At 41.7% G+C, this 15,608-nt stretch overlaps 1 protein-coding gene across 1 annotated transcript; it reads right to left on the bottom strand.

Moving 5' to 3' along the window:
• Window positions 1–1,448: 1,448 nt before the first annotated feature.
• T265_14971 (hypothetical protein) lies at window positions 1,449–15,194 on the bottom strand (the record flags this gene model as incomplete). The annotated part of the gene is made up of 5 exons (XM_009176034.1): window positions 1,449–1,963; window positions 7,535–8,066; window positions 9,944–10,029; window positions 12,802–13,146; window positions 15,128–15,194. 5 exons carry the CDS (start codon window positions 15,186–15,188, stop codon window positions 1,449–1,451), a joined length of 1,539 nt encoding a protein of 512 aa, XP_009174298.1.
• Between the last annotated feature and the right edge of the window lie 414 nt (window positions 15,195–15,608).

Below are 15,608 nucleotides of genomic sequence, written 5' to 3'. Positions count from 1 at the left end.
ATGTTCACTTGTACCTCACGTAAAAATTAAATTAGTGTGCATGCGAGCATATTTCGTGAGCTGTCAAAAACCTCATGAGTAAAATGCTCCGTCAAGGAAAACAGCTGTTATTGATTAAACTATACTCTAAAGAAATAATTTTGTTTCATACCGCAATGATCAGGTGGCTTTGAATGCAAATGCAGCTGTTTTGTAAGAGGTGAAAAGTGGCTTTGAAACTGGGAAAGCGATGTTTCCTCCATCTTTGACCTTGAGATTTCTTTACACAGGAAGGCAATTTACATGCTGTAATAAAAAACGGGTTGTAAACTTTACTGTCAGAAGTCGTCTTTTACTTTGTCTTTCTGACGACTGCTATTGTATGCTCGTTTGCTTTGTCATCTTCCTCTTCTGCATCTGTATATTGTGTCCAAACTCGCGCCTGCCTCGTATGGGAAAACTTTTTTCACAGTTTTCAAGGATTTATGGCAAATTATATCCTCAAAGCTTACTTGCTCGCTTCTTCAAGTGGCACAGGATTTTTCTCAAAGCCCCTTGAGTCTTACTGAGGGTGTTGCTGACAAGAAGGAGTGCTTCAGTCCCTGTCAGAAGTCAAATCCGGTTGAGAAAAACACCAAATTAGGCTTGTTGGCTTAATTCGGTTCTGGTCTTATTCCAGGTGTTTCTGAGTTCTAGTTACAATATCATTCAGTTGTTGGAATTTCCTATCATAGTTTAATCCATACAGATGACTGAAATGGATGAATTCATCAAAACAAACAGGCATTTTAATTTGCTCGTGTATGCTTATATTTTTCCAAAGAGATTCCATCAAAGAAATGATAATCAGAAAAAACTTGTTACATGTGGGTTCGTTCAAATTTTTGCAACCGCCGCCACCTTTAAAGAACGGGACGGTATTCAAAATCTAGTAGTTTACACATGATTTTGTGGTCGTTCAAAAACTTCTACTTGTGCCTAAAAAATCTCATGAAGTCATAAGGTGGGAATGTGCAGTAGATTTCATGTATCTACCGAAAACATACGTCTTGCGGAGCAGATTGGAGTTATACTTTCGACAACATCTTCCATTTTAATCAGATGTCCTCGCGAGAACAGTTGCTGTGAAAACTCAATCGAGGACTTTAATTATTACTGCTTTCATTGTCGTTTTTATTTCTAACATTAGTGATTATGGTGAGGATATTTTATCCAGAAAGCCTTGAATAAATTCAGATTGCCAAAATCAATATTTTCTACGAACCTCATCTCTTATTTTTCTACTATTCTATATAAACTTTGTTGGTAAAAATGTTCGTCCCATTAAAAATTATGTACAGCCGAGAGAATAGCAACTCAGATGAAATGGCGTGTGGCGGATAGTCAATAGGTAAATATTTATGTACAGTAGAAATAATCATCCCAAATTTCGAAAGAACACCAACTTTGGGAAGGGACAGGGATCGCATTCAAGTAAAACTTTTGTTTGAACCCATCGATTCGAGCATCCGCCCTGATCTGAAAACTTTTGAATTGAACTGTTGTGTCTCCAGGGGTTGGTGTTGTTGCTGATGCTGGTTTGAAGGAAGCAATGATAAATAGGACTCATTGGTGTGTGCATCCGGATAGCTCACGTTGTTCATAAAATCAAACTTTACAAACCGAAATGGACTGGCTCGTCCCTGTGTTCGCTGTTCGCGTTCGCTTGTTATAGGACCAGGAGACGGACATAGCATATCGGTTGGGTATCCTCTGCAGTCCTTTAGTAGTTTGCCTTCTTGTAACTTCTCGGTATTTCTGTTCAGCTTATCAAATCTGCCGGAGTCGTTTTGATGTGAGCTATGTTTCATGCGAAGCTTCTCTTCTCTTCTCCACTTTGCTCGTCGGTTGGAAAACCATACCTGGATTCGAGCCTCAGGCAAGAGAATCTGCGTGGATAGTTTTTCTCGCGTGAACACATCCGGGTAATGTGTACGCTCGAATTCTGTAGATGCAGACAAGTTGAAATAAGGTTGAAGCGCTCAGCTAAATGACGTGCCAATCTAACAAGCTAAACAGATTAAAACTCACTATCATTTTGACTCGACTTGCAGTGTACTGCCAACAAACCGCCTACCTGATGGGTAGATAACTTAACCAAAAAAAGAACGGAATTTCGCGCGGTTAATCCCATGCAATGAGCTCACAAGAAGTGGAATCCAGTTTACTTTCGTGCAAATATTCCTCAACACGGACGCAAACGTTTGGAAGAAACTAGGTGATTAATTCAAACGGTAACATAACTATGGTGTAGTTCTAGAACCTATTCATCCGAAATGACATCAGGTGTTAAGAATTATACAGAAAATACAAAGTTCATAGTGATTTTCGGGACTTACGCCCAAGTAATTAATACAAAACAGAGTAGGCGAAAATCATGTCTTCTCACAAAAAGAACGAGAGGATTTGTGACATCCACATTTGTAGTGGGATTTCAAGTTGCTTATATGTCTTTATAAGTCCGTATAATGAAAGAAAAGATCTTATAGCCGGCTTCATCCAGTGCAAACTTTCTGTTTTACTTGTTTTCCAGATTTCAGATAGTCCCACATTCCTTCCGGTCGGAACATCCACCATGCCGTGTAGAGCTGACTGTTTAACGTGTGAAAGAACCTCCGCCCTAAGGAGAATTAGAAACTCTGAATCCAATTATTTTGTAGATCAGAACTCGGAGGAGTGGGTGTATAACTGGACTGACTCCTCAAACTAGCTGAAAAATACTTTGCTTGTATCCAGACAAAATTAGATCTCCAAATGTCATCGATAACCTAAATTTATAAAAATGGCATCGAAAATTCCGTGTAACTTGTTTATAGGGTACAATATATAGTTTGCAACACGAAAAATTAGAACACTGCGGGTTTGACAGATGCATGGATACAACTTTTCAACTACTAGTTCAAAAGTGGTGAAATAAGTTAAGTTTAAAACCAGGAATTTTTCCAGTCTGATTGATAGAGTACTCAGCCCACTACCACAATCCAGTCTTAAGAATCCAAATGGATAAACATTACATAAGTGGTTTTCCCTTTGGGTTATTTTTATTATTAATTATTGGAAGGTAACGTCTTTTGCAATTTATCCTTACTGAGACAACTCAGAAGTATGCCTGGATCTAGTTGGTACTTAATAAACGATCATTTTGTAACGGAACGCCACATCGATGGCCAAGGGAAGTCTTCCTACTATAGAAAAAGTCTTCGTAGTTTCCAGTTGCAAAACACGATGCGCGTGACTTACTAGTTATCACATAGCGCGCGAAGAAAGTTAAAAGAAAAAACCGTTCGTCTGACCTACTTTCAGTAGCCGGATTCCTGGGAAACTGACCATATCCAACGACCAGTCAAATTCATTGTCAAATTGCAATTAGTGAACTCTATAGGCAATTTTCTGACTGGTGTAATGTACATTGTATCACTGTTCCATTGCCAGGTCACTAATCGGACTCAAAAAGTGAGGTCCCGCGGGCCGTGCGGTTGGCATACATAACATGGAGAAAGAAATCACGCTTGACTTAACTGCTCAAAGAACAATATAGTTTGAGATGTGATAACACCTAAAACAACGCTTTGATCATAATCGTGCAAAATCCTTCGGATAACCAAGGTTGACTACAGTCGTTTGACCAATAGTGCTTCATCAATCACTGGGATGTCTGAATCTGTCACTTCGTATAGTGGTCCATGAGTCACACTGGTTTGTTTTGGGAATAGTCTCAGTCACATGTCTCCCGATCGATGGAAGTGGCGTTCACGTACTGACCAAAAGGAAGCAGGCTTTTCTCAGAGTGCACCCAAAGGCCGTTTAACTACAACGACACAGTGCAAACCACATGCCGCAGGCGCTCGTACGTATCCGGCTGTTTAAGTAATCCTGCAGTCATGAAAGAGACAGTTAGATCTTTGCTTCCCACTGCGTGTTTTACCCGATCCCTCTGCCTGACACGTATAACATTTTACGCGCAGATGCGGTGAAATTCGTACTGGCGGAAAATATAGGTGCTTACGCAGACGCGTCTCGGAACATCTGCCCAGTCGAGTCACTAATCGATCGATCAATGAACCGAAAGCTGGGACCCGAAAACCATTCCATCGACAGAACACCGAAAAATTTCCAAAATTTACTCCGCAACGATAACATGAAACCATTTCGAGTAATACACACCGGCTACCCTTGTGGGGTGCCAGTAAGTCATTGCCGGTCAGGTTATTCAACGTAATTCGACCACAGCTGACTAATTTTCAGGTAGTTTTCACCCATCATTTATGATTTCAATTGCGGTTTAATTCTCCCACACGGCACGAGAACTTGGTGGAGCAAGGAACAACCATCCACACATCAAGACGTGGTAAAATTCATAAAGAATCTAAGCTGCCTAAGAAAAAGTCATAAACTGATCTTACCTTTCTCAAGTTCTTCTAACTGATGGTTGGAAAAAGAAGTCCGGCTTCTCTGCTGTTTCCGTTTGTTTGATGGGCCCGTCACACTGACCACTGACTCCTCTACATCACTGAAGTTCCCTGCACTTTCACCATCATTGCTATCTGTCTTGGGACTGATTGAATCACAAAAACTTCTTACTGACATTCCCATGGGTACTGTTCTTGTGTCTGATCTACTTTTGAAGTCACATTTTGTCTGCGTTTGAAGTTGAATATAGTCTGAATTGTAGCCAATACGTCTGTCACCGGGATACGCGGCGTTGCTGAAAGTATGGATTTCGACCCCTTTGGTGGATTCCACCGAGTTTGGTTGTTCAGACAATAGATCTTTTGAAGTTTGTTGTAGGTTACTTGTTTGCGATTGATGATCCGGACGTTGGAAGCCAGACTGCGTATCGACAGCCGATCTCCAGTGACCACCTGATGTCAATAGATTGAGAAGCGTTCGTTATCAATCAAATCACAGTGCCTGTTCTACTAGGATATCGTTTTTCATACTCTGCATACTCATCACCACACTCAGATTTGTGTCGACATTTCGAAGCTATCTTGATCTTTAGTGGAAGATCGCTAGGCACCACTGGCTAGTAGAATGGTTCAAAATGTTTCCACTGGAACATTTTTCCTAAATGAAGTTGTCCCGACATCCAAAGGGTTGCAGTTCGAAAGAAACTCTGTCCGTCACGGAACTAACTATTTTTCGCTGTTCCAGCATAAGAAACAGTAGTTAATGAACACAACCTGTGTCATCTGCATAGACGCAACACACGAAGGTCAGAGAAAAGTCATGGACCGCTCACGACCGGTTTCGTTCTTCCACTTCGGGCGCATCAGGTAGGCGCAGTCAACCTTACGTTCTACTTGAACCCAAACTGCACGAAACTCGACAAGTACACTCGTTTGCACATCAGTTTGTTTTTTTTACGAGAGGATCACTTGAATGTCAACTGAATCTCCCTCTTATGAGTAGTTTGTCACGTTAATACGTCAATGCGTTGCGACATATCAAATATCGTACCAAGTCGAACACGAGGCGGCCGTTTTTTTCGGCAATTTCAGATGAACAATGACATAAACGGGAGATTTAGCTATGATTCTGCTGTTTTTCCTGTGAAAACTACGTTGGTATGTAAATGAGAGCATTTTTGTACACGATTCGTTTGTTTTTGGGGTTTAACACCGAAAAGATGTGCAGCGATTTTTCCTGCAATACAACCTACAAATTTCCCATTTTTTGCCTTACAGGAAACTACCAACAACAGAAAGCATAAACTAAGGAGACCATATCTAAAAAGCCCTGAGGTGCTCACATGGTAAACTTCAGTTTTTGAGCAAAGCCTCGATTGTTTGAGCACATTCGAGATAAACTCCCTGGAAGCAATGACACAGTGGAAGCCCACGTAGTCGGTAGAATTTTTGTATTGCCGCGTATAGTGTGCACCACGTAGGTCATTTAAATGTTCTGTTAAGATATTCCATATTTTTTCACATAGTAGTGTGTGACGACCACCCAAAAGCCATAGACACAAAACCACCGGCTTTACCCTCTACGAAGCTAATCGGATGGGTACAGTGCCCGGAGTCTGAATAGTCAGCCTTGGGATCCAAAACTAATCCGATTTGAACATCTACTTTTGAATTCATATATACGACGAAATTGTTCAGACTGCAGAGTCGATGGAATTCCAGCACTTTCATCATTAGTTTGAGCTTAAAATTAAACTTTTATCCGGGCAAGGCACTGCCCGAAGCGTCGGGAAGTTTAGAACAGGACGGAACCGTGAGCAATCCCCTTGTTCCTCAATACTTTTAAGGGATCTCCTTGCTTTGTTGGAGGACGAAATATAATCTCTGGGTAACAGGAATAAACCAATGAGTCCTTCCGACTTCAGGGGTTTCGCTCAACGTCAGGCACGGTTCATCTCCAAAACCACACCAGGAGTGACCAAACAACACCCTGTGTATATTGCAGGCCTCAAAACACATCACTTGACCCGTCCGGCTTAAGTTGGCCAAAGTTACACAGTTCTATTGGGATGTACAGCAACAAGGAGGTAAACTATGCTTCAGGACACTAACAATCAAAGACTGATTTGAAGTACAGAATAGCCTGCAAATTTCGATAACTGTCATCTTTTTTCTAGCAATGTCAAGCATTGACTATGAAACGAACCACGCAGACTTACCATCGTGTGCATGACACTCAAGAGCTAAAAGTTTGCTCTGCTGCTTGTCGTTATTCAACGAACTTTTTTCCTGCTGCTCCTTAGTATCCGCACTTGTTTGATGTGGTGCATGGACCATACCAGACAAATAATTGCATTCTTCCGAAGGTGGCAAAAATTCCGTGTGCATCTTTGCTGTCTGATCCAACTTTTCAGCAAGACTTGAGTGTTCGTACTGAGATGCCAGAGCGGTAAGACCATGCGATTCTTGTGACTTCAGCTCGGCCAATGATTGCTTCCTTGTAGCTTGATTCCAGTAGTCGGTTGGGTGAAGAACCGTCTTACCATTGAACATATCAGCTTGACCGCCGTACTCGGTTGGGGATTGAAGAGACTCTATTTCAGACCTTACTAGCGTTTGCGCTCCCCAGCCAAACGTAACATTCTCTGTGACGGGGACATCCGGGTGATTGTGGGCTTCTTCCCTCATCCCCTCTCGCTGCATATCACTCGCAATCACCTTATTGGTCGTCAGTTCCATATGGGACTTTTGCTCCCCCGCAGTCATTTCTGCAATCCTGGAATTATACATATCGTTTGAAGGACCACGCATCAAAGCGCTTCCGATGCGGTAGGGGTTAAAGTAGTTTAATGGAGAAGGGAGCTGGAATTCCCCAATCGGTTCACCCCGGCCATATCCCGAGGTTCCATCATGACCAACGTTTGCTGAAGCAGCAGCTGCGGAATACCATGCTTGTGCCCAAGAGGCTTGTGCCCATGAGACCTGGGCTGAAGCATGACCGGATATCAACAGATCACTGAATTTATCGTAAGCAGAACGACTCATTGCATTGCTATTATGTGACATTGTATCTGAACTGTGTGAACTATGTGCATGGGGAGGACTACCTAGAGATTTGGGCAGTGAAGAAGAGAGTGTGAAAGAAGGGCTATATATGTTCGCTGTTGAATAGCTAGGTTGGTTCGATTGATCCCGTTGTTGTTGCTGCTGTTGCTGTTGATACTGATGTTGCAGCACTTGCGGAAGCAGTTGCCTTGGGTCTGTATAACTGGAATCATATGGAACTCCGTAGGAACCAAAACCAACAGACTGTCGATCTTGAGTTGATGTTGGCTGATGATGCTGTGAGTATAACTTGTGCATCTGTGGGGCCATGGGGAAGAAGTGGCTTGAGGGGTTTTGATACGCGGGGAAACTGAATGCCGTTTGTATTGGAGATCGTGATAGACCAGGTATGGTGTATTTTGTCGATGGATGATGTATAGAGGAATTCACTGATCCTTGGTAATTCGGGAGTCCTGCATTTCGATGAGCTGCTGCAACCGCCGCAGCAGCAACAGCCGCCGCAGCCGCTGCAGAAGATAGTTTTCTTTGAGACTCGCTGGATAGGTTGCGTAGAACCCGGTTGATTGAGGAAACCTACCATTGACAAGGGATCAAACGGGATACACTGGTAATTTCTTTAACAAGGGAAATTTAGTAGTCTTCAGAAACGTAGGACCTATTTGCCGGTTTCTTTACACGATAGCATGCAACGAGTAATTGAAGTCTTATATTAGTACCTCTGTGACAAAGATGCCAAGTATATATTTCGATGGTGTGTCAGAGACAGGGATAGAGACTTTGTTTCCCATCTAATGTAGAAGAAGGTGAGCAATGGAAAGGAATTGATTAAATGTGTTTAGGGCATTTGTTAGGGACGAAATAGAAGTTTAGTTATTGGCTATCCGGTGTGAATGACCGTCAGGGATGTAGGTGAACCGCCAACATGGGGTCACGCCTCATTGCGACGCGGTTTTGTTTCCTCGTAGACAGAGACCCATATGATACTCATACGCACCTGCGATATTCACATAATACTTCTCAAAAGAGGAGCCCGTATGTCCTAATTCGACAGTCCCATCCATCATCCGATAAATGTTTTGTATAGAAATACTTTTCCTGCACCAAAGACTGCTAAGCACTCTTTCTTGACATCCACATCAAAGCACTGGATTGCTTGATGTCGGGGGACATGCTCAAATTGATCAGTACTGCCGATGTCAACTAAAAAGATGCAAAAACACGGCGGAATGTAAGAAACGCAGAACTTTCTCAGCAGGTGAGAGGATGGGGTTTGAGTACCGCTCCAAATTGTGTGCACTTGGGTCCACATAAAGAAACTAGAGGTATATCAAAATGCTTTACAAATCGAGACCTAAAAGTGTTTTTGAATGTGCAGTGGTTGACCACACGGTTAAGTTATTGCTGGTAAACGGGGGTTTTGCTCTACTGGCTGAAATTCTGAACGATAGTTTGGCTGACTGCTTGAAATGAAATACTGTATAATAATGCGACGATTCCATTCCTAAGGGCTTCCTATTTCCAGCTTTTAACTATAAAATTTCTTAAACAAAACACCATTTTACCAGTGATAATGAAAGTGGGTATGGGACCAGTTGAAAGGCCTCCTGCTTGAAACAGAAGAGTGAGTCTTTCAATTACAAAAACCTTGAGATACTTCTAAATTATTGCTAATTTTTTAACGTTTTCTTCAGTTTTCTAGGGTGGCAACAAGCCAGCCCAGTATACTATGTGGCCAAACTACTATATATTGCACCAGCGTAAATCGACAGCAGAGTTGAGAACTCTTTGAGAACTCAAAAGCCCGAAAAGCAAAGCTATGCAGGGACGTGAATACTGTCCGCCCCCCAGAAATCCAATACTATTGTTGAGTTCAACTGTCATTAAGGAACCATCATTGTACTGGATTACAAGTAGGATTTTAACAAAACTGTGGGAATCGTTCAAATAAAATTCATCATTCGTTTTGAAAAAACTGCAAGCACCCTCCAGCAAAGTGCTTCTTGGGATACACGCATCTTCGCGCACAAAGGCGAGTTTAAAGCTGCTCAGCAAAGAAACAGGCTTTATAGGGTCAGACGAACATTTCTTGTGGATATCCTGTTGGCGAACACCAGTGGACGCTTGTGGAAAGTGGCTTCTACTAAAGAAGAGTCATTTCTTAAAAGCTCGTAGGCATTTGAAGCCAATGAATTTTCCTGCCGTAGATGTTTAAACAGTGCACATCTGTATGTACAGACAAATTACCTAAATCGTTCACTATTTGCACAACCTGACGTATTAAATGTTTCTAATAATGAACTTTCCCCAGTTTTCTTGAAAGAACACCACTCATTAGGTTACTGAAAACTTTTCGATAACCCACGACCGCTTCGGTCCAGGTCGGGTTTCATCAGGGAGACATAGTCCCCGAGTTTCCGTCAACCTCCTGTTCTACTTAAAACCAAATTCACTCGCGAATGAATGTATTTGTCGAAAACAATCCAATTTGGGTTCAAGTGGAACATACGTTTGACGGGAACTCGGGGCCTGCGCCTACCTGATGAACTTAAGAAGGGCGAAACCGGTCATGGCCTGTCGAAGAGTTTTCAGCAACCTTGCGAGTAGTTTCCTTTATGAAAATGAAGCATCTCTGTTTTGAAAATCCACGGCTGTCACAAGATCCTTAGGGGGTCAGGAGCATTTGATCAAACGTACCTAATTATTCTGGATAGGTTTGGGAGAATAGGACACCCACTGTAGCCAGCAGCCAGTCTTGGTCCTACTTTATCTCCACACTGCAACGGACGAATTCTCAAACATACTGACTGATGAAAGCGTGCAACACAACTACCATAGTATCTATGTAAAAGCCTTTGAAATAGCAATGGATACTGTTCAGATATATGGCTATAATTAACTGCACTTTAGCTAGGCATGTTGACAAGATGACAACCTCATCTAAGAATGTGCTTAGAAATATTATTAATAGTAGGAGTACTGTCGCTTCACGTTCCTGAGTCTCTACGGAGGCTTCACGAGGCCGAAAAAGAGTTATCTATTTAGAAGAGTAGTTTCTTTTGTGGATGGTGTCACAAGCTCATTGCGGCAGCCTTTGGAAATACGATAATCACTCTTGAAGTGCAAGCTTTGTCGTCGTAATGTCTGGACTGTGCTCTCAGGTCACTTGCCACTTACGGTTGTTTTCAATAAAATCCGGATGAATTCAAACTGTCTCCTAATAACAGTGGAACAGATGCACATCGTCAATGGGGGTTGTTTGGTTGAGAATGTTTCGGTGACAGAATAGGAGTAAGCTTTGTAAGAAGAGCTAGTTTGCCGGTAGATGAGAGAATTCGTAGCAACTCCTCTAATCCCCTCGTCTCGGGGGAAAGTATGTTTCTCTAATTGTGCAGATTTATCTGTCAGGTGGATCTTTATTTGTTCAACAGCGACAAGGCTTGCTGAAGACTGCCAGTGATGTGCTAGTCTTCAAAACGTCTCTTAGTAACCGAGTGGACAGGATTATTGTTCACCCACACTGGGGTTAGAACAATCCGCCTTTAAATTTTCAATTAGAGGACGCGTATGCTGACCTTAATTTTTCTTCGGTAGGCTAGATTGTTGATCCTTCGGTTAAAGTGCTATAAATCCACACGACGCAGTAGAATAACTGAGCTCAACCACTAACCCACCGCTACTCACAACTACGCACTGATGATGTCACCTCGATTGGTGATGAAGCGCTTGCAACCAAATTGCCCAGCTCGGCGAAAAAGCCAACGCTACCTGAGCTACCGACATTCTCCTTTGGGCCTTTCAAGTTATTCACCAGAATTTAACGCTTTCAATAGTTCCGTCCATTTGAAAGGAGTGGATCTGTTGGGGTCCAACCGATATATATAAGATATTAAATCACCATCTCGGAAACCGAGGTAGCGAGCTAACCATGTTATTTCACGCTTTCAATAGTTCCGTCCACTTGAAAGTTGGGGTCCAACCGAGGTAGCGGGCTAACCACGTTTTTGAAAATAGGTACAAAAATACACAGGACTGTCAGCTAGATCAGTTAACATAATCGTAGCATCAAATGTTATGATCTGTTTTCGTTAAAAAGTGTGCCATTGTTCAGCAAGTCATTTGAAACCCTGTACGGTACAAATCTCGTCCTTTTGATGACAACCACCACAGCGAATATTTATACTCGCAGGCTTTTCGTATGTATTTTAAACTGCTCCGATTGACTGCCAGCAACTTGGGGAAGTTTGGACCGAGAACCGTCATAGTGTTGTCCAACAAGTGGAGCTTTTTTTGATCTGGTTCACGAGGTACCATGTAATGGTTTGTTCAGTTTAATTTACGAGCCCGTAACGTTTAGTAATATGGGTCACCAATAGTTGATCATCTCCTGTCTGTATTGTTTAAACAGACATGTCTACTACTACCTTACTCTGCTAAGCGTCTTTTTGTACTAGGAGTGACCTTCGCTCTCAAGATCATTGTACTAAAAGACACGTGTGTCACATAGGAAGTGTGGTATGCTTAGGGAATTCAAGTTCAGACACGTCAGAATGACACAAAGTTTAGAAAATCTACTTTTAATCAAATAGTCTTCTGCGATGATTCAGATATACATGGTTTCAGAAAGTAATAAGGTCCCAAAAACAACAAGAATTTGGATTTTGTATCAACCAGTGAGAACACTACCCTTGCCGTACAACGCAAGCTGTCAGCCTTAAACAGTTTGGTGTATGATTTAGCCTCTACAAGTTAACAAAAGCTCTAAATGCAGACGCTGAGTTCTGTGTATCTAAAACCACTTAACCGGACACAAGTTCATCAAGAACTGCGATCATTCCCTTCAAAACTAAACAATCAAACCATTCTCTAGAGTTCCACAAGCACCTTGAGAGAATCAGCGGGTCGAACTCGGTTACCATACTGTCTTTGAGGATTGTTTGCAACGACTAAAAACCAATTTTTAGAGATTTCCACCAGAAAACTACAAGAAAAGGGAGCAGTTGCCAGACCTATTTTTATCAGTATTCTGCTTTTGAAACATTAGGAGGGTTCCAGCCTGAATAATCCCTCCATTTCAGAAGGTTGGCATGAAATATCCCAAGATGCAGGCAGCATTTGTTCATCTATCAATTATGTTGTCCTTCATCGTTTAGTGCTTCACAAAACAAGCACAACCGTCTATTGCGCAACGCTATTCACCAATAATATCCCCAAGGTTTGCCAGCTGAGGTTATCAAGACACACAGAGCTGCACTATGCACCACAGAACCAAATAATCCTATAAAAAACAAGACCAGCCATCAACTCACACTTGGTATATTATCCGGGGTGCAGATTCCTTCTTGTAACAGGCGATCACGTATCTCCCAGGCAAATATTGATGGACATTCGCGCTTGTATAAATCAATTTTAGCCACCACACTACCAGTAGCCACCCTAGGTTTGCTGCCACCGATTGCCTTTGGTCGAATGGACCCGGTCTCATAATATCGACAAAGTATCTTGGATACACATCCGTTGGAAACCTGGAGAATCCGGGAAATATCGCAGGGCCGTGCTCCTGAATGAGCAAGTTCAATGATGCGTTGACGTGTGCTGTCGGGTAAAGGACGTCCGTTGACGAACATTCCACCGAGTTGATTAACACCAGAATGACCTGAACGAGAGCGAAGGAAGTCGGGAATCTAGGTTGTATTACAAAACAGCATAAAATGCGTAAGTACCGTTTGAATAACTTCGACTGTATGAAATGAAATGAAGGTTTTCAATAGCTATTGTGCCCGTTTTAGTTAAGTTCGGCATTCAAAACGAAGATTTATGGCATGCAGGTATTACAATGCAAGTAGGATTGAAAGAAATTTCAAAATGCAAGGAATTTTTGCCAAGAGTGCATGGAATAGAAAGCTTGGGGTTATGATGAAAATATAAAAATACGTATATCAGAGTTTGTCACTATATTTTGAATGTGGGTTCGACTTTGTGGTTGGAGTCTGTGCAGGAGAATTCGGTAGAACTAATTCATTCTGGAAGCTTTATCCATAAGACACTTTTAGAGGGTTGTCTTCTTTTCCTAACATCCAATTCTTTTATCAAGTATGAACATTTTTGCCGAAACATGTGGGTAATGCCGGCGGCTCAACAACCATGCATGTGTTTCCCTACCAAGAGTGCTCTAGTCTCATTGTATAATAGAATTTAACCTGTTGGGCGGTTTGGGGGAAACGAAGCAGGTGATTCAGCTCGGAAGCTACTCACAAGTAGTTTAAATGCAGTGTGCATTCGCTCCATCATCTGGAGCGTGCTCTGATATGAGTGCAGAGAGTAGTTATTGTGTAACAATCATATGTGACAACGAGACAGAACTGTTGACTTTGATGGTGGCTATTTCAATGGCACACTGCGTTAGGACCAAATGTATAAGACTTTGTTTGCATGTTCAGAAGTGATATTTCGGGTTATGTGGTGAAACCCCCATCTAGCAGCTCAGGTTTTCTTTCAAAACATACAGTATGGCTTTTGTGGTGAATACCACTGAAATATCCAAAACCCAAGGGTGTTAACCACTAGTAACAAATGGTAATACGCGTCTATGCGTTCGACTACACCAAACTACACAAAAATTGTGTCAATGTCTCTGATTTAGGAAACATAAACTAAGACCCAAAGCGAACGGTTTCCTGGATGAGATGGCCACACACTTGCTAAACATGCATATGAAAGACATCATTCTTATCCCTCAAGTTGTGTTAATAAGTAATATGAGATTTTTCTGAGAAGTTATTTTGAAAAGAATATTTTCCTGTGAAATATTGTCGAAGATTCGGCACCTTAACGGAATTTGCCAATTTTAAGCATTGCACAGTCACCAACTTTCTAGACGTCTAAATTTCCAGCAATAAATATGAAGTGTAGTCGATGATGTCATCCGCTGAAGATTGTTTTTTGCTTGAACCTCCACTTTTTTTAAGTAAACAAGGTTTTTTCGGTAGATGTTCCTTCCGTGAGCTTTTAGTATACAAATAATTATTGTCTTTAGGTATATCCCCTTCGCTGGAGGTGGTCAGTTTCATAAAATGCCAGTTTATGAGTATATTTTGATAACTTTCAGAGGTTGCGTCTATAAAACAGGGTTACAATTTTAGTTTTAAGTCCATCAAACTGTCCAGTTCGTTTTGGCCTATGATCAAATAGACCAATACGGAATCATTTCAGCAACGGTATTTTATGGAACAGAGTTTGGAGCGACTTCAAACAGATGAGAATCACGGCATTTTAGTTTTAAGTCCATCAAACTGTCCAATTCGTTTCGGCCTATGATCAAGTAGACCAATACGGAATCATTTCACCAACGGTATTTTATGAAACAGAGTTTGGAGCGACTTGAAACAGATGAGAATCACGGTCAAGTAAGTGACTTGCCACCGTTGGAAAAATAGATACTTTTTGGTTGGCCGATGTATTAGGGTTTAAGTACTTGCGCTTGGAAGCAAGGCGATTCTACTTTGAGCTACACAATTCCAAGCCTTACCGTAAATCACCGTGTAATAGTTATAGCTTTGAAATTACAAAGTAAACTACCGCACTAATACTCAGGTGTCTTGGAAGACAGAACTTACTGCAGAGGAAAGTAAACTCACCTCTTTTTAGTTTCCGTTTACTTCTTTCTTCCATAAAATCACTGTCACTCAGGGAGGCCATACGTACCTAACAAGATAGTGGAAAGAATAAAATCCCCTTTGGACAAAGGTGGCTATTAAAAGGCGTCAGTGTATCAGTATTAACAGGGATAATTAGTTCATTCCTCTCTTCCTATGCACGCTAAGACTGAAAACTCTTGGAAGAATCCCCGAATTCAATAAGATGTTGCTGTTCTCCCGCGTAGTGTGCAAGACGAACACAAAGCTAATATATATTAAGTATAATCTTCTAGTTCAAACCTAAGCAGTGTGGTGCACTTACAGCAAACAGACCACCACCCTCATTTGCAAGCGAATTTGGTTTTGATAAGAGATTCGACAGAATTTAGCTGCAACTTCTCGTTTATGATGGTCTGTTTCAGTTGAACTTGCTGCACTAGATCACCTCATGTTTCATTTGGCACGATATTTGAACATAAGG

Source organism: Opisthorchis viverrini (assembly GCF_000715545.1).
Source record: "Opisthorchis viverrini unplaced genomic scaffold opera_v5_310, whole genome shotgun sequence".
Taxonomy (NCBI): domain Eukaryota; kingdom Metazoa; phylum Platyhelminthes; class Trematoda; order Opisthorchiida; family Opisthorchiidae; genus Opisthorchis; species Opisthorchis viverrini.
This window is presented reverse-complemented; position numbering and strand designations above follow the sequence as displayed.